We start from the raw sequence: 26,174 nt of genomic DNA, 5'->3' as shown, positions 1-26,174 counted from the left end.
CACCAGGGTGAGGTCCCGGATCACCCAGGAGGAGGTGAAGTCTGGGGTGAACCTGAGGAAGCAGACAAGTAGATCCAGAGAGAGAAATTGAAAGAGGAACAAAGGAATAAGGTGAAATGGAAGAGGAAGACGTGGGCCTGACTGTAGGTGAAAAACAGAACCTTCTTAATTTTAACTAACTGACTGATAACAGTCAGTATTAAAGACAAAACATGACTACATTATATTATATATACATTATTCAAATATTAAGCAGCAATGGTTAAAAAAAATCTGTTGTAAAAAACAAAGCAGGCTAAAATTCCACTTACGCAATAGTGATCTCTGAGGAGGTGTTGTGGTCGAGGCTGAAAGAGTGACACTGCAACACCTCAAAGCCAAAACCATGACACTTGTATCCATTTATATTCATCGACACGACTGTCAGAGGAAGCTCTCCTGCATTCTCCACCTTGAAACTTTTTCTGATGGCAAACAGTGGCTTGTTGGTGCGCACACCTAGAAGTGCACAGAAATATTTAGCCATTTCTGAGGTGAAGGCAGCAGCTTAATTTATCTCTGTTACATGAAGCTTCAACCTCACCATCACGACACTCCATTAGAGTTGACTGAGGAACGTTGAAGCGCAGGGAGGCTCCTTGGCCAGGCAGTTTGCCTCCGACTCTTAGCAGCTCTTTGGCCCCATGGCCCTGCACCATCACCATGTCAAACACCGTCAGGTTGTTCCTAACACATGAAACACACACACACAGACCAAGGCCTTGGTCTCACACCTTTGACTTGAGCCATGAATTAACATTACACTCAAAACATTAAAAATGTTTTACAACTAAGAAGAGGTCTTAGTATTTCTCCACTAATGCAAAAGGTTTGAACAAATTCAACCTGTCAATAATAAAGTAATATGAATCGGTACCTGATGATGAGAATGGTAGTGATGGGTTTGTGTTCAGAGGGAGTAAACACCACAGCAACCTCTCTGGTCTCCCAGGGCTTCAGCAGCAGACGCAGGACACCCTCTCCTGTTATGTCCTCGACGTTCTCACCAGCCTGAACACAAACACACAGAAAAATTGGGGAAAGTAAGTAGGGAAGGCAACACAGGCAAGACTGAAGCACAGCAAGAACACCTGTGTTGTCCATGGACCTAATGAATAAGTGAAGTAAGAAACAGACTACATGTCATCAGCCAACAAGATTAAACAGTGTCACAGCTATTCCCAGGAGTGTTTTTAAGATTTACCTTGGGTGGAGAAGCCAACAGAGAAAACTCTGTGGTGCTGATGTTGACAGAGAGTGGAATAATAGAAAACCTGTCAAGCAAAACAAACAAACAAAAAAAAAACAAACACTTTTACTTTAGAGGAATGTGCTGGACCATCATTACACAAAACTGCTGAAGCAGAAAAATAATTTTAATTAAATCATTCTTGTGAAATAAAACATTTTGTGCGTACCATTTGGTTAGGAAATCCAGAGCTTCCAGCGGGGCAGGGTACTGGGAGAGGATTCGAATCTCTACAGAAATTACTGAAGCGGAAGGATTTTTCAGCATAAACGTCTTGACCTGAAACCAAAAACACTTCTAGTAAGACTAATTGTAAAAATAAAACCATCATTTTCAGTAAGGAATCATTTAAGTGTTGTCCACCTTGCTGTCATTGACGGGTGTAGCACCAAAATCCAGAGGAGCTGATGTTTCTACAGGCAGTCTGGGCCACCTGAGAGGGTAAAAGGATTCACATGACTAAAGGTGTTGATGTTGTGTCATGACCAATTACAAATACACAACAGCATGGAAAGGAAAGCAGCATGTTGCATCCAAGACTGACCTGCAAGGCAGGTTGTCTTTGTGGCTCTGCCATCGAGAGCAGAGCTCAGAGGCCAGTTTGTTGTCTATTTCCCAGGACGAGGGGGAAAAGTCTGGGAGGAGAGAGCGCTGCCACTCTGAACAACCTGATTGGACATTAGAGGAAAAAAAATGAATAAATGAACAACGTAAAAACTTCTCTCACTTTGGAGACTATGGTGTGCCATGTCTCACCTGTATCAGACAATCTGAGGGGGCAAGGCTGCCCACACTCTTGTTCTGTCTCAAACACCACATCCCCCTGCTGACAGAATGAAAGCATTAATTTCCACATTTGATCCTAAACCCCAATTCAGCATACTACTTTAACTAAGTGACCAACAGAGCTGCCATTTTACCTTGGAAGCAGTAGAGTTAAAGTAGAGGGGGATGTGCAGAGCTAAGCCAAGGCTGGTATCCAAACTCAGGGTGGACACCTGGTTAACGGGCAGGGCCCTGCTGAGCAGCTGAAGGGACAGGATCCACCAACAACCCTGAGGAACTGTCAGTGGGCCGCTGAAATTCATCACCTGACAGACAGGGGGCAGCAGATAAATTAGTCTCAAATCCTGTCCAGAACTTGAGATCCTTGTGATAAATGAGTGAAATATAGTGTGGCTTGCCCAGATCACTGTTTCTTTGCCATAAACTAACAAGGTGGTTTGCTAATTAACACTTTACCATGGTATAATGAGCTCTGCATCCTATCATCACATGATGAAGCAGTGTATACCTTCATTACTCCCTGCAACTTGTGCGAGAGGCTGGCATTGAACACAGTGAGGGGCAGGAGCGTGGGGTTGGTCAGCCACAGATCCACCTGGTTGGCATCTCTTTGTTTCACTTGGAACAGGCTGAACAAATCTCCCACCATCCATCTGTGCAAAGCAAAAAAAAATTATATAAAAATGATGCCATAATGCTTAGTTTACATTTACAATTTCAACCACCAGTGAGATTTTTTATATTTAATGTAATAAACCGTTGTTTTATTTTCATCAGAACGTGTGAAAATGGCAAAAGGCCTCCTTGTTACCTGGGTATGATCTGTAGCCCAGGGAAGTTGTAGGCTGTCCTGTTCCCCAGAATTTTTAAACTGATATGACTGATGCATTTTCTTCCATGGGCTGGCAATGAACCTGATATAAGAAACAAAACTCCTGTTCACCAAATCTTCTAAGATATTTTGGTCAAATGTTATTGCACTTAAAATAAATTATATGAGCTGAAATAAAAGGAGCATTCACCTCTGCAGGCGAGGGTAGCCACTTCAGTGAAGTTTTTGGCCTCTGGTCTCAGGGCAACTTGCTGAAATTCCAGGCTGGCCTCCACTTCTGATAGCACCCGCACATCCTGGGAAGATAAAACCTCTGGTCAAAGCTGGAATTAAGCTGCTTAAAGACATGATCGAGCAAAACAAAGAGAAAGCCTCACCTTTACATATAGTTTCTTGCCTCCAGAATTTAACATATGCACCCCTATTTTTGGATCCCCTGTAGAAAATAAGGACAGACAAACAAAAACTACTAAGTTTACACAGTTAAATGCCGTGGTGGAAGACGTACTCAGATTTTTTACCTAAGTATCAACACAACCATGTAAAAACATGCTGCTACAAGTAAAAGTCCTGCAATCAAAATGTTAAGTTAAAAGATATTTGCAGCAAAATATACTTGAAGTACCAAAAGTAAAATTACTCATCAGTCAGAAGGCACATTTCACAATAATGCATTTTTGGGATCATAATTACTGAAGCTCCATTGCATTCTTTCAAAGTCATAAACTTGCTGAGACAGAGACAGACTTCTTTTAATAAAGCTCTTATAAAAGCAAAAGTGAAAAATGACCCTCTAACTTCATAAATCCAGTTTGACAACAATTAAAACCCCACTATATGCCTAAGCCACAGTGTACTGCTGAGTCTAGGCAAAATTGAAAATTAACATCATGACAAGTGTTTACAAATTCAAACTGGGTTTACTGATGTTATTCAAAGCCTGTATGACAAAACTATTTACTGTAATTCACATGTGTGGATGAAAACACTGTATAAACACCAATATTTGATTTCAAGGGTATATGATCTTTAGCCTTTGTTACTGTCAAGTCAACGCAGGAAGGCAGAAATTGTGTCATCATTTCTCTGTCAGAGGTCTGTGTCACTTCTTTCTAAACAACAGCATCATGAACATTATGCAAGTTTTCTAAGTCCCCGTGAATCAAAGTAAACTTAACTGAAAAGGGAAAAAACAGCCACAGGAAATACAGCAACTTCATTATCTAATGACCAAATGTAAACACTATAACCTTTTGAACCTTTGCTCTGATAGGAAACCCCCACAGAAACAAGCCTCAAAGATGAGACATTCACTGAGGTAACGACCGGAGGCTGATGAAGCAGCAATGCACTGGTGTGCAGTGGTGGAATCCAGGTACATTTACTCAAGTACTTTAATGCTATTTTGAGGTATCTGTATTTTACTTGAGCATTTACATTTTCTGGAGCTTCATGTACCTTAACTACATTTTGGAAGTAAATACTGTGCTTTTTACGCCACTGCATTTATCTGATAACTGCGGTTACTTTTATTATTTATGAATGACAAATTAGTCATAATCAAACTTGGCTTCGAACACACATGCCCTGTCACATTTCCACAGTAAATTTGCCTCCAGATGTGGAGTTAGAGGGGTCTGAGACACCCACCTACTGTAGATGGTCCTGCGGTGGGGGCTACCAGCAGCACTAGAATGTGCTCAATGATATAAGGCTTGAGTTTGTCCAGGTCAGCAGGCTGGTCACCACGTGTCGACAGATTAATCTGCAGACTGAGGCGTTCCTCACTCTTGAGGCAGGACCCCTGGGACAGGACAGGAAAGGCATACCAGTCACACACCAGAGTAAGGCCAGAAGGAACAAAGACAAACATGTAAACAATGAGGGGTAGTTGAAGAGTGAATAGACAAATAAAAAAGGCAATCCAGATGTTAAGAGAGAACAAAGATAGGAATTTTACTATTTAACTAGCTGTTATGGTGGTAGTGGAAAGAAAATCAACAGCCATGGGAAAGTGTGAATTATTTTCTTTGCTGTTGCCCAACAGAGTAACCAGATATACACTGTACAGAAACTACTACATCCATCCTTCGATCCCACCCTGCAGCTAAACTCCCTTGAAGATGATAGATCAGTATTAGAAGTCATCTCCCTGCAAACCAGAGCTTGTCTCGGTGGGTGAATAGTCACTTGGAAACCTGTAGACTGATGCCTTGGCTTGGTGCTGGAGTTCAAGGCCTGCAAACCTAATCCCTTAAAGCCAAGGCCACTGCTAACCTCTTGCAAGGCTCCTTTAATCTGTAACCAGGATCGACCAGTTCACAACTTTGTTAGCCAAGCCTTGAAAAAGAACTGAGGAGCAGGTGTTGATTTTGAATACGAGCCGAAGGTCACAGCTGTGTCACTCGTGCAACAAAACATAATGATTTAAGATCATATAGTTATGACAATATAGTTAGGTTGTCTGTAGCCATCTCTTGCATCATGTGTATTGTGCCACATAAGCACTGGGAGCCCTGCATCAATTATAAAGCCTCTTGAGGAAGCAATTAAAAGTCTGGCAAGAGATCTCGCCCTCCTCGGGGGTTCTGAAAGCAGAAGGTGCTCAGATGACGAGACCAGCTGTCTGTTGAAGTTTTAGACTAACTGGCCTTCTGCTGAAAGGAGTGGGCGTGAAGAGAGCAGTCAGAAAGGCTTAGCTCCATTTTTGCAAATTAGAAACAAACTAAAAAATGGTGTAGAATCACACATCATAAAGAAAGAGTATGCTGTGAACTGTTCTTTTTTTAAACTTCCATTTTTTCTTAGTCTGCCTGCAAATTCAAGAGCGCATTCTTTATTTAAGAAATGTGATTCAGAGACATTGATGAACTTCAGTGTTAAAGTTAGGTATTTACACTTGTTTCAAGTAAAATTAAATATTTTTCTCTCCATACAAAACAACAGGGGAACCATTATTTTGACAGAACCTCTGAGTTTAAAATTCTGAAGTTATGGATCTTTTGTACCAGGAAACAAATGTTCGGTTAGGACTGACAGTAGCGGCTACTGAACTACAGAAATAGATTTATACCTGAGGGCTGTTGAACAAACTCTTCGGTAAGCTGCACTCCAGGAGTAGACCCAGTATAGTTATGTTGGAGGCATCTTCCTGCACGAGGAATAACGCAAGACACAGTGAGGTCAGAGATTAAATGGCTACAATATGCAACTTTATGTAGCACTAGCGCTCTGCTCCACCCAGCACTTCCTCTCCCGGCTCCAGCAGAAATAACTGAAAATCTCTGATTGGTTAGAGAGGTCAATCCTGCTCAAAACCTTTTAGCAGCTAATACTGCTGCCAGATCGTACTAGCTGGTCCTAGCTGTTCACCGAGTCTGGGTCACAGGAGGCTTTGACAGCACCTCTCCACATTTAAGCATGTTCTGGAGCAGATTTCTACAACTAGGGCTGTACCCTAGAATTTTGTCAGTCAGCTCTTCAGTGCGATTATTCTTCTTTTTCTTTCAAAAAAGGAAAAAATAAAAAATAAACTGTCAGAAAATCAACTGCCATGAATTTCAGTGATGACTGCGACCACATTAACATCGGTATTTAAATGCAAAAGAGACAGCTGCATATGATGCAATATTTAAATTGTGACCTATTTAAATTGCCCTCCAGTTTGCAGAACGCTAAGGATAGAGGTGGATGAAAAAGCAGGAACTAAATATCATGCGTTTTACTGCACAGAGACTGTTTTAACCATATGCTATAAAGGTGGAAGCTTGCTGAGAGAAAAACAGGCCACATCAGCACAAGCAGCAGCAGCAGCAGCCTTCTGAGTGACTGAGACCTGAAGAGTCTCTGCACTTGGCCAGCTGACATTTTGCAACCGTCACCCCACTTCCTGTTGTAGAGACAAGAGCTCCTTTCAGATAGCTTTTCACACACTTTCACTACCTTCGATTGTTTCTAAAACTAGGTGCTAATTTGTCGCTGTTTTTCAGTGTTGTTGCAAGGCTTTGAAATTTGTATACATATAAATAAAAAAAAATACATAAAGCTCATGTCATTTTAAATAAAGTGGTAATCTATTTTACAATCATTTACATTTTTTAACCAGGTAAAATGTTTTTTTTTTGGACTCCTTTATGTTGACTGCACACATGTTCAGTAACTACACAACAACCACTCAGCATAAAGACCCTGAGTATGTATGTAGCATTTGTTTTTAATCGACGCTGGCAGGAAAGGGGAAATCAGCTGCTTCAAATGATGAGCTGTGGCCGAGACAAACCAACACCCAGACATTTGAATACATACCTGAGTTAGGGTCAGCTTAATGCTCTGGATGTGAGGGAATATTAGGAGTCTATCCTTTCTTTGGACAGACTTTAATGAACCCTGGTGAACTCCCACACCAAATACCTGGAAAAGGAACAGTTAACATTAACAAACAGATTCTCAGCACCATGTGCATTATATTAAGTCCAGGCAGTCAAACAAAACAAGGAGACAGCGTCACTGAGAGGGCCTGAACTAAACCTCTGGACAAGCTGGTTACATGGTAGCTGATGCTTTGTTGTTATGAATAAAGAGAAACATAAAGCTAATAATGTAGCGTCTCAAAGGAAACGGCGTTTTGGGATTTTTTTTTTTTAACAAACACAAACACAGGGTAAATTATGCAAGTTTCAGAAGACTTCCAAATTCTATAAGGTAAATCTAGGTAAAACAGAACTTCAAATTCCAAACTGTCTAAACAAACATGCTCTGATTAAATGTGGGCCATCTTTCTCCAGTCACTGGCATGTGCCCCAGTATTGCAGAAAGCCCCAAATGCAGTTTTGAGCTGTATTTCAACTGAGGTTTTTGGCAGCATTATATCAAATGAACAAAAACACGAACAGCTGGACAGATAATGCTGACTTATAAATACCATAAGTGAAAAAGTGAATTAAAAACACAAGTGAATGCCTGAAACATTTATGTCTTTGAAGCATGGAAAGGGAGTGGCACTGTAGAAGGCTGTACAGGAGTGTGTGTCTGTGTGTCTGGGCATGTCTGCATGCCATTAATAAGTACATGTCAGAAACGCTGTGGTGTAGGTTTAATATGAGATGGACTGTAACTACTATTAATGCACATGCAGAAAGCATCACCAAACTTTACATAAGCTGCAATCTGAAATAAAAATTAGAAAATTATTAACAGTGTTAGCCAAGGTCTGAAAGATACACCCTAAAATGGCTAAAGTGGTAGCACAACCGGTTGGGGTAGACAAGACAGACTGACAGACAATAATAAATGCTGCAAGAACAAAAGTGGTGCTTGTGCCTGAGGTAATAGAGCAATACTGAATCATTTTGACTGGAAACAACAACAATTAAACCTTTAGTGTCTTCTAGTACTGCCACTACTGTCTGGAAATAAATGCTGCAGTAGAAGAAACACCACAAGCACCATCATGTGGGGTTTGACCATCATCCCACAAGAACATGGTCTGCGACTACACAACAGGAGGTGTAATAATGCAACTGACCTGGTATGAGAGCAGCCCATGGGCGGATGTGTTTATAAATAATGTGTTTTCTACATTGCCCTCCTCAGACGGGAGGAAAATTAGTTTAAAAGATGCCTTCCCTTTGGGTGGGATCACCTAGGATAGACAGGAAACAATAAGTAATTACAACAGGATACACAAATTATCCCAATGGAGCTTATTCTAACATCATTACTTATGAATATCTTGTGCACCTAGAGGTGTACAATAGGGATGTAACAATTAATGCAATTTCATGATATTGCAATTGAAAATTTTCTTAATGCCATCATGAGAATGTGACGTATCTACCAAGATATTAGATACGGTTATGTCGCTTGTACCAAGTGGGCCATGGAAAAGTAGCCCGCCTCCAAAACAGTTCATTTGCTTGTTCATACTATTGCCGGAGGCGGGCTACTTTTCCGTGGCCCACCCTGTATAACTGTGTTCAGGTTGCAAATTTGAAACAGACACTGCGGATGCTCCATTGTGGACTTTGAGCTTTTGTGTGGCAGCATTTCTGTTTTACCATTTCAAGAAATGACACATCTCGCAGAAACAGTGGGGACACTACACCTTAATGGAGGTAGGCAAACAAGCCGGACACACAAATGCAAAATCAACCACCTTTAAAGTCTTTTCTCTTGAAAATGTAGACCACAGTGTTTATATAAACAAAAACACACCTCCAGCAAGGCACAAATCTCACCTTTACGTGACTTGTACTATTGTATTTTGTCATCTTCTCCTAATTCTGGTGTACCAAGCAGCAATTTGCTCACTACTGCCCCTGGTGGTCGGGGGTGGTGGCCCCAGTTTCAACTGGTCCAGTACTAAGAATCCGACAACCAGTTGGCACGGCTACTAAACAAAGTTAGACCTGCCTAGGGCATACTAAAAAAAAAGATGTTCCACCTGCTGCTATATTATTTTACTGACTGCTACATTATTGTCTGTTTTGCAGTTCAGTCATTCAGTGCCAGTGACAATTCATACCAATTTTTTGCAGGTGCTTTGGTCATGGCTGGCTACTTCTATTTTAATAAAGAAGGAAAGCAGGAGCACCCTCAGTTAAAAACAAAATCATAACATATATGCTTTATTATTTAGTAAATGGCATTTTTTAAAAATAAAATACCATGACAAATATTGTATAGTGGGCTTTTTTCTTCGGCAATATTGTACCGTGAGTTTTTGGTATTGTTACATCCCATGTGTACACGTATGGACACTTACACTTCTGTGAAAGGAAGGTATGTAAAAATGCCTGCTGGATGTAAACATTGACAGCAGTGTCACAGGAACTTCCTGGCTGGGGTTGTGTATATATATGGTTTCAGCTCTTGGCAGCCCCAGCGGCCTGTAACGACAGAAAAGAATCATACATAACTAGGCTCTCTACTGAATGTCTACCTACGGAGCACTAAGGATACACACCAAAATACTACTACCCTATTTTTGGTGTATTGCGGTTTTTAATACTTTTATTTTAAGACTAAGTGTTCTTTAAGGCTTTTGACTTCTTACCTGACTCCAAAGGAGAGCTGCACAAGAATTCCTGTATGCCTAGACTGTCTGTTTATGCATAAATGGCAAATAAAAATCTTGACTTGACTTGAAAAATTCAAGGGCACCAAATCATTCACCACACAATTAAATTCCAATGTTTCCCACAGAATTCGATCCTACTTGTGGTGGTAGCTTGAGGGTGGGGAATGGGGGCGTCATGCTTTCACAACTTTTTTTCTTTAAATATAGTAATACTATACGTCTGTGCTGTTCATCTGACCTTTACCCTTTTGCACTAGCTCTCCCACAGCAGTATGTTGCTCTCCTACATCTGTCTCTGAAGTAAATATTTGAAACAAATCAATTGGATCACTAATCACACTGGTCGGACTGATCAGGTTTCCCATGCTATATATATATATATATACACACAGTGTGCTGCCCTCAGCAACAGCTGTATTTCAACATTAAATTAGCTAGTCTTACTAGGTCGCTAAGAGTTGGATCGCCATGATTGACAGCGCTGTGTTACAAAAACAACACGAGGAGGAGGAGCTGTTCACAGACGGTCTGTCGTCAAGGTTGTCACATGTTTGTGTGTGTGTATGTAAACATCTATATAAAAACACCACCCAATAATATTGTATCCCTCCTCTTACACTGTGGTTTAGATGGACATTTAATCCACCCTGACTCAGGGTTTACAAATTAGAAAACATTTTGGTAACCGGGTCACAGCAAAGGGCCAGTGAATAGCTAGTGTTTTGCATTCTGTCAATACGGGGAAGGCACAAGAGGAAAATTAGCCATTGGTCTCTTTGTTGACAGATGGCTAACAAGTTTGAGCCCTATGTAATCTGAGGCAAGTGCTGGTGTCAGAAGTAAACCACAAATACAAATAAGGACTTAAAGAAAGTGATGAAAAGGCTCTGGGTTGCATCCGCTCAAAGTTTAGCTCTGGTTTTTGCCATTTCTGATATAATCTGCATTTTCTGCTTGATAACACTACAGCTACAAAAAAAAAAAAAACTTCACACAATATAGCACCATATTGCCAGTGCTGTCATGAGCGCATGCTGTGACTTTACCTTTAAGTCTCCAGTGTTCTGCAGTGGCGGAAAGCACATTCGCCAGGTTTTCAGCAGTATGCTGCTCCAGCATTGCTTTAGTCTGAAGAACAGCACTCTGTATTTCCCAGTTGCTTATATAATGGCAGATGACTGTCATATACCATACAATTCAGGTGTAAGTGCTGTCCATGGTCAGAGACACCTTCTCAACACTGTGCAGTCATTTGACTGCACAGCTCAAAAGTGTGTCCCAGCAAACAGGTAACCTCCCAGGAATGTTCCCTAAAGGTTCCATGAAGGTTATGTCGATGACACTTAAAGTAACTTTTACTTTTTCCTGCTAATGCCAGGGAACAAATGAAACCAAAATACAGAAAATGTACCTGCTGACAGTACACACTAAAAGGCTATGTTATTCTTCTGTCAGTAATTGGATGTGTGCACCTGACCTACAAGTCATATAGACCACACTGGAGATAAGGGGGAATTTTACGCAAGTTATGAAGATTTTCCTAAAGTGGCAAATACTAGACTTTAAAATACTTTAAAAAGTACACTGTGCACTTGGGAATTGTAAAAATGTTGTGTGTAACACTGCTGTCATAACACAAATTTGGCAGTGCAGCAGTGGGAGCTATTCTTGGAATATGACAACAAACCTCTACAAGTACCATTATAGGAACCGGTTATTGCAACCCACACCTTTAGTGCAAGAGTAGATTGGTAACCAAATGTTGACTGAGTGAATGTACTCATTTGCAAGGTTTTCTTTGCAATGTTTAGACTGTGGCAGCAGCAAATATCTGGTTATCACAAGGTAGGACGAGATCTGAAAAGATTCATGAGATGTGGTATAAAGGTCACCAGTAGCGTTTTGACATATTAGTCCTGTGTATTTCATTCAACTGTGTATTCAAGTTCAGCTTTGTGTACTTCAGAATAAAAAAATGTTACTTGCTATGATTCAGGGAGGCCAACTGCCCTTGAGAAAAACAGTATAAAGCAGCCTTAATGTAACATTATCCTATCATAAAGGATTCAAATCTACATTATCATTACCATGTACTCGACACTGGCATTTGAGATGTTCTCTAAAGTCTCAACTGAAGCATCTTTCATTTCCTGTTTGTATGTGAGGCTTTGAATTCACTGTACTTTCATTTTAAGAAGCTGATGAACTGAGCGTTGCACTTTCAAACAGGTTTTATCTCGAAAGTTTACATTTATCAGCTGTATCATTGTACATCTTTTAACATTTATTTTTTTCTCCCAATCCACATATATTATTGATTTTGCAAATGCTTTCCAACAGTTCTAATTTTCTTTAGTCTCATCTTCAGTTTTACTAATCAATACTTCTTGGGGGAACCGTCCAGTATAATTGCTACCATTCCCACAGTTTGCACAGACAAAATAAAAAAAAAACTCCTACAAACAGCTGCGTGGGAACTTGTCCCATTCCCTGAAGCAATTAGATTTCAAATGTCCAAATATTTATCGAATACCTTTAGGATTTTTGTTCATTTGCCTGCTTTCTGTATTCCAAATGTATGACATAAAATGTTATAAAATAGATTTGGCTTTTGGCTGGTTGCTTTAAACAGGACCAATGGGACTGTTGTCCAACCACAGCATACATCTGATATTTTGGTTGTTTTGGGAGTATGGAGACAAACAGTGGAGTCCTTTTTGACTGAGGTCAACGCTCTCCAGTATGCGCCTGGACGCTGGGAAAGTGAGCTTATTGCCATACTGGGATATCCTGCCTGTTCCTGCTTTATGAAATCTTTCCTTTTCTGCAGCATGACACTACTGTCTTGTTTTAACCCAGGTTAAAGAGATGGCAAAATGAAGTACATTTTGTTCTTGTTTTATGTTAACTGGTGTGTAACAAAGAATGCCAACATTTTAAGAACAAAATGAAAAGCCCTTAGCTTGTTAAGACACATCACATTAAATTAAGACATGACAGCAGCACTTACTGCGTCCCAAACTCCAACGCTGGGGGCTGAAAAAGCAAAGGCCTCCCATTCTCCCGTGTATATGGAGAGGAGCTGGTGGAGAGAGGAAATCAAAAGAAAAAAAGAAACAACACAATTTAAATGAAGCCTGTGCATGTGAAAATAAATGCACATCCCAATTAAGGTTACACATAGAGGAAACATGGCTCAATTGCGTCAGTTAACACTACGTTTGGCAAACTGAGATACAATGAAAGAACATCAGTAGTACTCGGTGCAATTAAGAGTATTTTGGAAAGAGTTTCACATCTCCTAATGAGTCATTCACGGCTTACAGCTAAATGACTAAACTGTATTTTAATTTAGTCTATATCTAGATTATGTTAGTTATTCCTTAGATGGTATTAAACCAGAACTGCCAGAAAAGTTAACATTCCCACATCTCAAATAAAGGCAAGATACTATTATGCCCCAAGGGCACAACTACTGGTCAGCCCACCTGTAATTTATCACAAGACAAAAAAAATTATGATTGGTTTACCACATTCACTAGAAAGCCATGCAGTTTAAAAAAGGGGGTCATTTTTAACCAGTATTAAGTTTTTTTCCCAACCTGAATGTACTGAACCCACAATATGCTGATATGAGTGTCTTGTACAGACTGTAAACCAACATTGCAGGTGCAAATACAACATGTGCTGTTCTCTTACAACAACTGCACATGTGAGAAAGGCTACATACAAGCAACCAACCACAAGTCATAGTTAAAACAGGCAACTCTTAAAAAAACAACAACAAAAAAAACATCAGAGCTCACATACAACACCAAACAGCTCAGCAACTTAGACATGTCAAGGCAAAGACAAAAATGTCATCGTGTAAAAATTAGGGATGGGCATTTGCTATGGTTTAAGAGTTCATTTAGATCACATGTGGAAAATACTCTAGTTGCCAGTGATGTAGTCCTTTAAAAGATTTTTTCTATAGGCTAATTGCTGTGGGGGGAAAAAAAGAACATGAAACACAGACCCAGGTCCAGAAGCCCACTAAAGCTCAGATGGAAAACACAACACATAATATAGTGGACAAAGACATAACTAAGGCCTAGCCTGGATTCAATAGGCTTTTGTGTATTATTTAACTCTATGCTTCACCTGAAAAGCCAAGCACACAAGGACATAGATGGTGAGGCTCAGCTCTTTCTCAGTTAACATGATTTCAGTTAATGATGTTGACTGGAAAGTCAACATCCTTAACTGAGTATTTCTAGGTCTTATCACAGTAGTGTTTGTTTTGAAAAGTACAGTGTTTTTTAATCAAGCACAATTTATCTTCATTACAAATTACACAATTTAAAGTGCAAAAATACAAAAAGTTAGACTAAACAAAAATATATATAAAATGTAGCCAACTTCAGCAAATACTTGTGGGGCACACAGTGGACAGAGTATGTAACAACACAGATAAAAAGGAGATGAAGTACAGAGTGAACAGCAGGAAGAAGGCAGAATACTCTAAACTGCATTTTCCTGAGCTGACGGTAGCAACACTACAGCCTACCATAACCACTCTTCTTTCAGTGATACTTCCTTAAAACAGACAGGATGAGCAGTCTAAATTTGGGTACAAATTCACTCTGGGAGTGCTTAGAAGTTTCCTCATCTAGTGGCTTCTCTTGGCCATTGTTGCCTGAATTGGGCTCCAAGAGATTAATCACATTAGTAACAGGTCATCACACCAATCTCCAACTTGTCACAACAACTTATAGCATTCTGGGATTTGTTATCTGTAGGCTGACAGGCAAACTACAACACGGGTGTACAATGTGAAAGTATGAAAAGAGGGTATGTGTCATGAGCAGAGGAGAGGAAATGACGAACAGCTGATACAGTGGCCAGAGAGTGGGTTTTAAGATAAGGTTGGAGGTGAAATACACTGAGTGCTAGACTTCTGATATATACTGATCTAAAGTATCAGTGTTGAAAGACCTCAGTTAAAACTCCAGAAGAATAACAGTGCTGTGTGTAAGCAGTACACCTTCACCAGACACATGGTTGTACATTAATACATCTGTTTAGTCTTGCAGGTTTGCATGATTTCAAAACACTTCACCATCAATATGAAAAATCTTTGTAAGAAACACAAGACTTGCCCTCAGGGCACTCATGTTTTTACAAACCTATCTTCATTAAGCCTTCATTCTTTCTTTGGTTATCCTGACATGGTCTCCCAGATTTGTTTTGTTTGCAGTTTGTAAGTTTGACATTAATTGAAGCTGTCTTTCCTCATCATTGTTGTTGAGGACAAATCGACTGAACTGAAGTCTCTCTTTAATTCCATACCTTCTCTCTTGTCATTTTAAAACGCCCCCCCCCCAAAAAAAACCAACATGCCTTATTGAACAAATAAATGTCAAACTTACAAATCAGCTTTACATTTTTGCTTAAAGAAATATGCAACATGTTCAGAAATGCTTCAAGCTAATGATTTCTTGTTACAAACGCCATCTTATTTACAGTTTTCCCAGGCTAGTGGTTCTCCATTATTTTTCTATAATAATGCGTTCCTACATATAATAAACTATTTGTATGAATTCCATTAGAGGCTAGGCATAAAGGTCGACTGATAATAAACTGAATGATGAGAAACAGGGATGGGACTTCAGAGTAGTGCCACAGAAATGGTAGGTAGTGTGAAAATATGCACCTTCACTGCCCACACAAACAGATCTTATTAACAATGATCATAAATGTACAACAATACAGAATTTGATTTGCAGAATTCACTCATTCTGAGTTGCTTTGGACAAAGGCCACTACCAAATGAATGTCATATAACCCTTCACTGAAGCGTCTACAGTCACAGGGTGCACCCCAGCTCGACTTGTTTACATGTTAGCATTCTGCAAATGTGCCTCAAAGGCCACAGAGAGGACCAGATGCAAACTGGAGGCCAAACACAAACAAAAGCATAAGTAGCTGGAGCAAAAAAAAAAAAATCCTTCATTTACCCTTTTACTTTATAATGATAACAAGATGGTTTATAGTGTGCTACCATCCAGTACTGTAGCAGGTAATCATGCCGCATCTTGTTTGTTTGCTTTCAGAGGACCCTTCTATTTATTTTACACCACACTGCTGTCAAAATATTGCCATTACTTGTATATTTGTGAGACAGATAATGCAACCAGAATAGCCATTCCCCTGCTCTGAGGGACTGAGCTGCCACAATGCCTCATAGTGTACCATCTACCCCATAACAATACATTAGTGTTTCCCCTTCTGTCTCCCTTCAGCAGATTTAGCCTGTGATAACAAGATGCAATACTACAAAACCAAGCTGTTATATGCAAGCTTGCAGTGCGGTTAGACTTGATAAGAGGAGCTTGTTAATTCATGACCTGCCAAACAGCAGAACTTCAAATAGGGTTAGTCAGACAGTAAATTCTGTGTGTAGGTGACAAGGGGTCAAATGAAATGAGGCTGTCTGCCTCTGCAGAGGAGTCTTGTGTGATGGCAGACAGGTGACAAAGATCTAGTCATCGTGGTCAGCAGTTTTAACACAGGCATTTATCTAAATAAAAGCAAGTAATGATTATGATCTGGAAAACATGCTGCACTCTCTGTTAGTGGTGTCTCTTGAACGATCAGGTTCTTACAGTATGTACTTTTTAAAAAGGTGATGAAGGGCATTTACCATGTTAAACTGCATGTATTACTAACTTAGTATTGCCTCAATTCATCATCAGCTTCCCTTGAATAAAAACTCTGAACAAGTGTACCACTAAGCTGCAGTCAAAGGGCTGTGTCCACTGTCACAGTACAAAAATAAGTTGTTTGCCGCTATTTGAGACCTTGGATCTAACTCAGATAAAGTAAATGTTAGCAGTGACCTCAGCCATGCTCCAGGGAAGAGGTCAGGACCAGAGGAGAGTTTAGGTCAACTAATGTTCACACATTAGTTCACACATTTGTAGATGGTGAAACAATAAGACTAACAATGAAATTATAGCCACATTCATTGTGTGTAACATACTTGGCCAAATAAAGGTGATTACATGAGACTGTAATACTTGTGCCAAATTATATTAACACCAAGCTGTTGCGAAGAGCAGGCTGGTTTCAGAGAAAATATTTTTAAACCAACAAAATGAAGGGTATTACAAGAAATGACTGCCGTGGAGATTAGAGTGAAAACAGCTAAAGACAAGGAGAAGAGCTGAAATATTTTGGACACAAGACTGGACTCTGAAAGACATATCATTAACCTCTGTAACTGGGGCTCGCTTTGCTCTTTAAATTGGGAGAGCGTGATGGCAGGCCTGCCAAGTGCCTGATAACCCAGGCACGAGAGGCCTCACAGCCCAAAGCTCTTGAGGTCTAAAGGTTAACCAGCACTACAAAGCTTCCTTTGACTGTTCAGCAGATGATGGTTGCATGTAAACCCTATGAACTTTATATCAAGACTGAAAGGCTGTCACTTTTAAAAGGAGGTACTGCACTTTCAGAAAAGCTGATGGACTTGAAAGAGATTTGCAAAAAGAACCGTCAGAAACAAAATCACCAAAGGCTAAAATATCCCGATTTTTACTACATAGTATAGGTCATGCTCCAAAAACACAAGCTCCTTGAGTTCCCATAATGCAACTTTTCATTAGACTGACCCAGAGTCCTTAAGATAGAAGAAATGTGACATTGAGGGCGCAAAAATAACAGTGGGTCATGTGACTCAAGTAGCTTCAAAGTGTTCCCAAAAAAACAATTTAGATTTATCATTTTCTGTAGGGAACTTGAAAAGCCTTGCAAACCAATTCTATGTTCTGTTGCTGTAAATAGCTCAGCGTTTCCCATACAATGATTTATTTGTGGTGGGCCGCTACAGTATCAACATTGACCACTACATACTGATTTAAAATAGGTTAAATCTTATTTCATGCATTTGCTCAGTCCCTCTGTGCCCTGCTCTGTTTCTCGCTCACACACACAAATACATGACAACAGACCACCGGGGAAGAGCAAAGTCTTCTAATCTGATATTAGCACGCTAGCTAACATTAGAATACAGCCGTTGTCGAAGTCCCCCCGTGAGCTGCCGCCACAAGCAGAATCTAATTCTGCGGGAAAATATTATCACATTAAGATGTGCTTGTTAGATAAACCAAAGTGATAATATTTGAAGTCGTAAAATGTGTTTTGACAAATGTTGCCACAAGTATAATTATTACTATAGATTTCAACTACGTACTTTAAAAGATAGCAGCCAAGTCAATGGAACTCTATGGCGCTGCTCCTAATATCTGGAACTATTTTATGTTCCCATGAACTACATTACTGTAAAAAAAAAAAAAAAAAAAGTCCTTATAGAGTCAATGGAAATGTCATGTGTGTAAAATTGGTGGCAGGCCCCTTTAACCTTTAATTCAGAAAATATACATTATTGTAATACCAAAATAATACTTATACAATATTATGGCAGAGTTTAGCCCAACTTAATTGAGGTCAGGTGGAGTTCTTACATATGGCTGCAAGGAATATAATTCTTGGCAGATTAGATATTTTTCCTATTTGGACATTCAACTGCTTTCATGTTATAAATACAAGTTGCATGATACTGCTGTAATAGGTTAAATAATGGGATGACTTTGAAAAATCTTAACAACAGAAAATTACAAACACCCCACAGAGACACGTCAGCTGAACTGTAGCGACCCTTTAAGTCAGATAAATATTCTAGCATTTGTACTTGCTTTTGCAACAAAATTCATATAGTGTGTAAAATGGTCAAATATAGATAGTTGTCAGTTTGGATCAATTTTTATTTCAAAGCTCAGTTCTGCAGAATCCTCTGGCCCCTCTCTAATTCTAACAACACAGACAAGACTCTGAGGTTTAATCCATCAGGACCATAGACAGTATAAAAATGAATAAGATTTCACCACTTCCCTCCACTATACAAAACGCAGCCAAAATGTTATCAATATGGCAGCTGCCACCTTGTCATTTTGCAACCAGATTCTGCACAGCAGCGACCTAGTAGTCAAGTGACGTATCAGACTGCTAATCAAAGCTGTTAAATTGTTCAAAATATACCTGTTTTTATATCAAATAACTTTAAAAACAAACTTACCAGAAAAATGGCCACTTATACACAAATTAATGTGATAATATTTTCCAAAAATAATATCTAGGAAAAGTTTATTTGATTTGTACTTTGAGTTTATACTTTGGCTCATGTCCCATCCACTAACATAGAGAGAGTGGGATATATGACTTATACTGCAACCAGCCACCCGAGGGCGTTTGACTCAGAGTGGATTCACTTGAGGGAGCTGTCACGTCGTCCATGTTTTTTACAGTGATGGGTCAGGATGTGCTTAATGTGCTGTTTTCAGAGATTAACAATATATTGTTTGATGAACAATAACCTTAACCGTGAGAAACAATGGTGCTGTGTTACTGACACACCGGAGAGCCTCTTATATAGCGCCGCTAGCTCAGCTACAACTCAGGTATCCATACAGCATCTCTACGTAAAGGACAAACATGCTTGTAGGGACTGTCAGAGCTCCACCAGACTCTGTTTCTCTGGCAGAGAAAAAGAGATTCCAACAGTAGCTTCTCAAGGCTGTTAGCTCCGACTGTGTCCATACTACTGTGTGAGCAGTAATCAGTTTTCCCCGTGTCCTGACTGTCCACATAACACGTTACATGGCAACAAGGCCACACCCTTTACTCGTTGCCGTGTCACTCCTCAGTTGCTTTCCTTAAAATCTGCTGGGAGAGCAGAATAAGGGTGTGCAGGTACCCTTTAAAAAAAGCATTTATCATTAATGAGAGGGAGACACAAACCTCAGCATTACTGTTTCTAAGAAAGCACCATAACCACTAGGTTATTCCTTAATAGCACCATGAATTGTTGATATTTTGCTGCAAACATCTACTTTCTGAACAACTTTCCATGGCAACAAAAACACTGGGAAACACAGTCCTTCCCTCCTTTTTTCCTTTCAAGGAGTTCTAAAATTAGCTAGGAATTTGGTCCTGTGCCTCAACACACAACCCCAAACTCTCTCCATCACGCAGCCCCTCACTCACCAGCATAAACACAGCCTGCATACAAGGGAAGACTTTCTAGATACCTTCAGTCCTATTACCATACCATGCCATTTGCCTGTGTGAATAAGAAACATCACTGTATAGTTACAGTTTAATTCAGCATGTGTTCACATGAAATTATAGCATCTTTTCTCCCACAGTGCTTCATGTCTGAACTACATACAACCACTCTTTGGTGATGCAGAGGTTGGCTTGTTTTTCCATTGGGCTGTTAACAAACCAAACCCACACCATTGTTCCGCTTTCATTCTGTGTTTTACAGAAAACCTCAGGTCTACATTATACAAGAGGAACATTTCCTTATGATGCAATCTACAGTATATGTTGGTTTTCGGGTTTATTGATAATTTTGTGTGAAGTGCCCCTCATGGACAGGTGGAAACCTTTCATCACCTTCAGGCACTGTTAAAAAAAAAATTAATGAACGTGTGACTTTCTCTGGCCAACTTTTGAACTAGCAACATTAGTGACTTAAAGGTATTTTTATGCCTTTTTTTCATCTGGTGTTGCTGTCTTGAAAAAATACACAAAACCTTTCAGTTTTATGCAGTTCCTACAGAAGATGGAAAAAAGCTTACCTGTCTTCTAGAGGAAGACCATCTTTTCTCCGCTCCTTTTCCATCTGAAAAAGAAAGAAAAGGACATTTCAGTCAGTATGGTCACAATGGCAAACTGCAATCCACTCGTTCCATATTCATTCACACTCTGACCTAGAAAGACACCATATCAGGAGGCTTTGTAACAGTATGCCAAGATGCCTTCTGGCTACTTTCATAAACAAGTGGTTTGATGCATACTGATAAACCAGCTGCTCTGGTTAACACACACGCATGCACACACACACATGAATAAAAAAATAAAATAAAATAAATGTTATTATTTTTTCTGAAACACCAGTGGTTTTATTTTTCATAATATATGACTGCATTGTAAATAAACCACGAAACCAAAGCAAAAAACTGGACTAGCCTTGGGAAACTAAAACTGGCATTACACCTTTTCCACCCCGACTCAAACCTAGACAGCAGGCAGCACATTTCTGCCAGTGCTGGCAGGGTATACTTGAGTTCTGTAAATGATGGTCACCCAGTTTGTTGTCACAACGTGCATCCAAGATTGATGACTAAACAAAAAGTAGGCTAGCTGTAATTGGTAATCAGGTTACAATTTGATAACTGGGTTTTTCATTTTTCTTGACCTTAGAAAGGTACTTTCAACACAGTATAAAGTATCTTCAACATAATTATTCTTTTTACTAAATTACTTGATATAATATTCATTTTAGTTAGGATGATTTAATCATAAGTACAACTCCCTAAGGACTAATAAAATATCTATAGATCATTACCTATCAAACCCTAATTTTATTGCTCTGCTAGCACTGCAGGAAAATTCATCAACATAAAAAAACAACAAAAAAAAAACAAAACACACAGTTACAGTCTTTCGCTTTTACTGCCTCTTACTTTGTAGCACCAATACATTTTCTGTAGACTAGGTCCTTTGAGGCTTTCTCACAATTACTACCAATCATGTCATTTTAAGTTACTGGGAAATTCCAGTTGCTCAAAACTGCATGTACGGTTAATATTAGTGCTACTTACACTGTACATGTCTATATCTATATCTATATATAGATATAGATAGATAGATAGATAGATGAACTAAAACAAAGCCTGACCAGCACTGCACCTTGTTAATTCACAGCTGACTGGTCTACGGAGATAAGCTCAGGTCTCTTCAAATGCACAACATGCAGTTTCCATAGGAACAATCAGAGGCCTTATAACTGCATCATGGCTTCAGGATCACACCACGAAACACCACCAATGGAAGACATAACTATAGTGTTTGTATGTGCAGCACTACCATGGATCATAATCTTTTCATGCATGTAATCGCCTCTTTCTAATCTTCTACTGAAAACGACTAATTACATACCAAACATGCCCCATTAGGCATTAGTGCTATTAGATCAACTGAAAAGAGATGGCATCTTCACAACCTCGACATGCTCTGTTTATGAGATAATAAAGATCTGTCAGCTAATAAAAAACAAGACCTTCTGCTCCTACTGAGGTGGTGACCCCTTAGGTGTCTCTGGTTACAGTAAACTGACCCAGTTGTAGGCAATGCTGCAAATCAAAGAGCAGGGTTGCTTCATGGTAGGATTGGAGAAACAGGGGCTTTGCATTGATTTGAAAAGGTACCTCAGTTTGGAAGGCATTTAATTCACTGGGTTATCTTAAAAAGACATCTCTATCTTGTTAGTTTAACAAGAAAACCGTCTTTCCATTAGAATATAAAGGTAATGTGGTAAATAACTATACACCCCTTGTCTAAATATGGCTAAGGTTAGAGGATGCAGCTCAAAAAGTTCCAACTGATCTGTCTTTGTTTTATTGTGCACAATGTCCCCTACAATGTCCCCAGCCTCTCTGAAGCTTGGCATGTTAATAGCTTAAGTAAATGAGACAAAACTATTTTCCAGCTGATTAAGCAGAACACATGTTGGTGCTGCTCTTTTGCCGTGAGCTACCTAAAGCAGGAGGAATATAAGCAGAACAGCACCATTTGTAAATGAATTTGATTAGATGCAGAGCTTTTCAGACTAATACAGGGATTTGAAACATTGACAACAAGGGTTTGTATTCACAACACAGACATGAACTAGGAAGATGAGAGATGAAAACCTGAACTACTCTAACAATTACTAAGGGGAGCAGAAGTCACCTATTTAGACTTGCAGCCAATCTAAACATATGATCCTCAGTCAAACCCAAAATACAGTCAGTGTTTACAAAATCACAACAGGTAGGATAACAGTTACAAACTCCGCTCATGTTCAAGTTCTCTCTGTTATGATGCCTGGTATATTTGGTATCTGATTTGACTTTAACTACAAACAGGTGACAGATTAATGTGAAAACCAGCATAAAATGTTTCAGTAAGGTGTTGGGCCACAATGTGCCAACAGAAGAGCTTCAGTGGTCCTTGGCACGGATTTTACAAGTCTACAAAAGATTTTCCCTCATCTGGTGTTTTGATGATGATGTTGGAGATACTGTTTAACAAGCTGGTCCTAAATCTCCCATATGTGTTCAACTGGGTTGATATCTGGTGACTGTGAAGGTCATAGCATTTGATTCACTTCATTTTCATACTCAACTCATTCAGTGACCCTCATGCCCTGTCGTGATCCTGGAAAAGACCACTCATTCACTATTCAGGTCTTTCCTCTGTCACCCACCTGTATGCCTCACACTTTACCTTCCACTTTACCTTCTGCATCACAACCTCAGTGAGACTGCAGCAACACTACTTGACCAGCTGACAACCAGCAGGCCTGGGGTGTAGAAGAAAGACACCCATGTTATGCTCGATTTCACATAGCTCATGTAACTGAGACAGTCACTCCCATTCACTGCTGTCTGTCTAAACAGGACACTGAACAATGTCAACAATTCTGCCATCTGCCAGTTGTTCTGCATGGTAGGGGCAGGTGGAAAAAAGACTTACAAACACCGGAGTGCTGCACCCTTTTGTCAAGCAGCATACCAGTTATCCAGATAACATCAAAAATCATCTTTGGTGAATCAAGCTCTTCCTTTGTTATCTGCACACATCTGTGGTACAACTGAACTGTACAGGTTGCAAAATGAGTTTTTAAAAATATACTACTGGCAAAATCAAGTGTGTGGAAGTATTTTTGTGAAGGTATACCTGATTTTATACCATATTTATCAAAGTCCACAGAAGGCCTACCATTCAATCAGGTAAAAAATGAAAATGTATTAAAGCATTCAAAATAGTGTAGTCTATATTCCAGTAGCATTTTTCAAGGCAGCCACATAATCAACACTCTTCACATACATAGAGGACTGCGGAGAATGCCACACCCTCCTCAGGTAACATGATAGTCAGCTGGTGACCTCATGACAGGTTATCAGTAAACACTGGGCTCCTGCTGTTCATGCTGGTCTTGCTCCACAACCACAGTCACCACACAGTCCTACTTAAACATGTTTAGGAAATTGTAACTCAGATCCCTGCAAAACAAACAGCAAAACATGCAAACTAAGGAGCTGAAAATAGAAGCAGTAGCATGTAGAGTCATTCCTAACGTACTAATGACTAAACTGCACAATGGACGCTATGTACAAAGGAAAATAAGGAGATGCCACATGGCAGGTGGCCCACTGCTCTGGTTTAATTTCAAAGTCGTGTATTATACTGTGGATTAAAGCTCTCTAAGTGTGAAATTTGCACAGTAGTGTGACCACCATGCCATATACAGTACAGTCACTGCTCCTTCCTCTCACAAATGAGAAAACATACACAACTTGCTACAAAGTGGAGCCAAATAGAAAAGAGAATGCAACATACGTGCTCATGCATCTGGATGCATTCGTAGGATTGTTTTAGGTGATACGGGTTTTCACATATTTCCAAACCCTTTCAATTCATTACCCATACAAACACACAAGGAGGAAATTAAGATTACCTGAAGCGGGACAAATGAGTCTGCATCCTCTGGCTGCCAGACCTCGACCACGCTGGTGGACATCTGACTCAGAGCTTTGTGGGAGCAAAATATTAAATCAGCAATGAGGTGTTGAGCAACATGGGACTATTGGAAATGCAACGCACCTAAGATGCCAAAACAACAATGCCAATTATTATCGTGCACTATTATTACAGATTATTGCAAATTATTAAACTGAAGGGGGGGGATGATGATAATCACGCAGCCAAGTGAGGAAATGACTTCGTCCGGGCAGGCTGACAAAGGCTGTTTGCTAGCAGGAAGGTTAGCTCGGTGGCTAACAACTTGGGAAATATAACGTTAACGTTATATCTTCTGCTACTGTAGTACGCACAAATGCTTTTAGCCGGTTAGTGTCATCTTAAAACTAAGATAAACACCAATGCTATGTAGCTTTATTATAGTGGCAACAGTAACAGATAATTACCAATTTAAACACCATAATACGTTACTTCCCTGCCTGGCAAGTTATCGTTTCGTTTAACCAAACAGCAGAGGGAACTGGTTGGTAGCTAGCAGGAACTAGCGGGCTGATAAAACATTCGCTACGAACATCTTCTAAGTTGGTAAAAATCTAAATATTCCTAAGTCGGGACTTAAAAATGCATTCAGAACCCTATTCGAGTTATTCTGAGTGCATATGCGGCTTAGACAATTCAGCTCACCACCCATTTCCCAGTCAAACGTTTGCTGTCAAGTCAGCCTAGCTAACTTAACGTACTTTTCCTGCAACCGTAGTTTTTAGTGTTAATCGGAACATAAAGGTGCATACATACCTTGCAGCTGAGCCCCTCCGTGCTGGACGCACGGTAAAAGTAAATGAACTATTCCTAATAGTATATTGATCCACGTTTTCCTGTGACAGTTGCTGCCTTGTTGGAAGTCCTGTAGCCCCGCCATGCTGCTCTCTCCGTTAGCAGCCTACCGTGTGTTTCGCTGGGTTGGTCTTTCTCTCACCGAGCTTCCCTCTGTCCCTCCCTGCTCGGTCATTGTACAGCAACGCTGTTTACGTGTCTGTTACTGAAGGTAAACCCAACAAAGTTAACAAAAACGTACCTTACCAAGATAAACGTGTAGACTATAACCTACAGCAGTGGAGAGTAACTAAAAATCCAACTCTATTTACTATATGCACACATCTGAGGTACTTTACAGTTTTTCCATTGTATGCTACTGTATGTACTTAACTATGCAGTAGCGAAGTACTCAAGATTCTTTACTCACATAAAAGTAGCAATACAACTGTGTAAAAATACTCTGATACAAGTAAAAATCATGCATCCGAAATGTTACTTAAGTAAAAGTACAAAAGTATTAGCATCATAATAAACTTCATGCACAAAACGTAAAAGTACTCATTGTGCAGAATGACACATTTCATTTTAATGTATATCATATTATTGGGTTATAAATTATTGTGAAATTCCCACTGAGGATCTTCAGTCTTATGATTATACTGTATTTTGCTTTATTCATCCGATTCTGAAAAGCAACAGGGGTTGTCAAATAAATGTAGCAGAGTAAAAAGTACAATATTTGT

At 39.7% G+C, this 26,174-nt stretch overlaps 1 protein-coding gene across 1 annotated transcript in view; it reads right to left on the bottom strand.

The window, feature by feature from the left end:
- tmem131l (transmembrane 131 like) overlaps positions 1-25,740 on the bottom strand; it is a 26,895-nt gene extending 1,155 nt beyond the window's left edge. Inside the window, exons 1-23 of the mRNA XM_020614320.1 lie at positions 25,411-25,740; positions 24,593-24,666; positions 20,667-20,710; positions 12,995-13,066; positions 9,670-9,793; positions 8,431-8,547; positions 7,212-7,316; positions 5,980-6,057; positions 4,557-4,710; positions 3,284-3,342; positions 3,097-3,202; positions 2,886-2,988; positions 2,583-2,727; positions 2,209-2,379; positions 2,045-2,111; positions 1,833-1,956; positions 1,652-1,721; positions 1,458-1,567; positions 1,244-1,313; positions 917-1,050; positions 584-726; positions 312-498; positions 4-52 (exon numbers count right to left, since the gene is read on the bottom strand). Coding sequence (XP_020469976.1) covers positions 4-52; positions 312-498; positions 584-726; positions 917-1,050; positions 1,244-1,313; positions 1,458-1,567; positions 1,652-1,721; positions 1,833-1,956; positions 2,045-2,111; positions 2,209-2,379; positions 2,583-2,727; positions 2,886-2,988; positions 3,097-3,202; positions 3,284-3,342; positions 4,557-4,710; positions 5,980-6,057; positions 7,212-7,316; positions 8,431-8,547; positions 9,670-9,793; positions 12,995-13,066; positions 20,667-20,710; positions 24,593-24,666; positions 25,411-25,534 — 2,430 coding nt within the window. The 5' untranslated portion in view covers positions 25,535-25,740. The remainder of the gene's footprint in view (positions 1-3; positions 53-311; positions 499-583; positions 727-916; positions 1,051-1,243; positions 1,314-1,457; positions 1,568-1,651; positions 1,722-1,832; positions 1,957-2,044; positions 2,112-2,208; positions 2,380-2,582; positions 2,728-2,885; positions 2,989-3,096; positions 3,203-3,283; positions 3,343-4,556; positions 4,711-5,979; positions 6,058-7,211; positions 7,317-8,430; positions 8,548-9,669; positions 9,794-12,994; positions 13,067-20,666; positions 20,711-24,592; positions 24,667-25,410) is intronic.
- Between the last annotated feature and the right edge of the window lie 434 nt (positions 25,741-26,174).

This window comes from Monopterus albus, unplaced genomic scaffold (assembly GCF_001952655.1).
Source record: "Monopterus albus unplaced genomic scaffold, M_albus_1.0 scaffold144.1, whole genome shotgun sequence".
Taxonomy (NCBI): Eukaryota; Metazoa; Chordata; class Actinopteri; order Synbranchiformes; family Synbranchidae; genus Monopterus; species Monopterus albus.
This window is presented reverse-complemented; position numbering and strand designations above follow the sequence as displayed.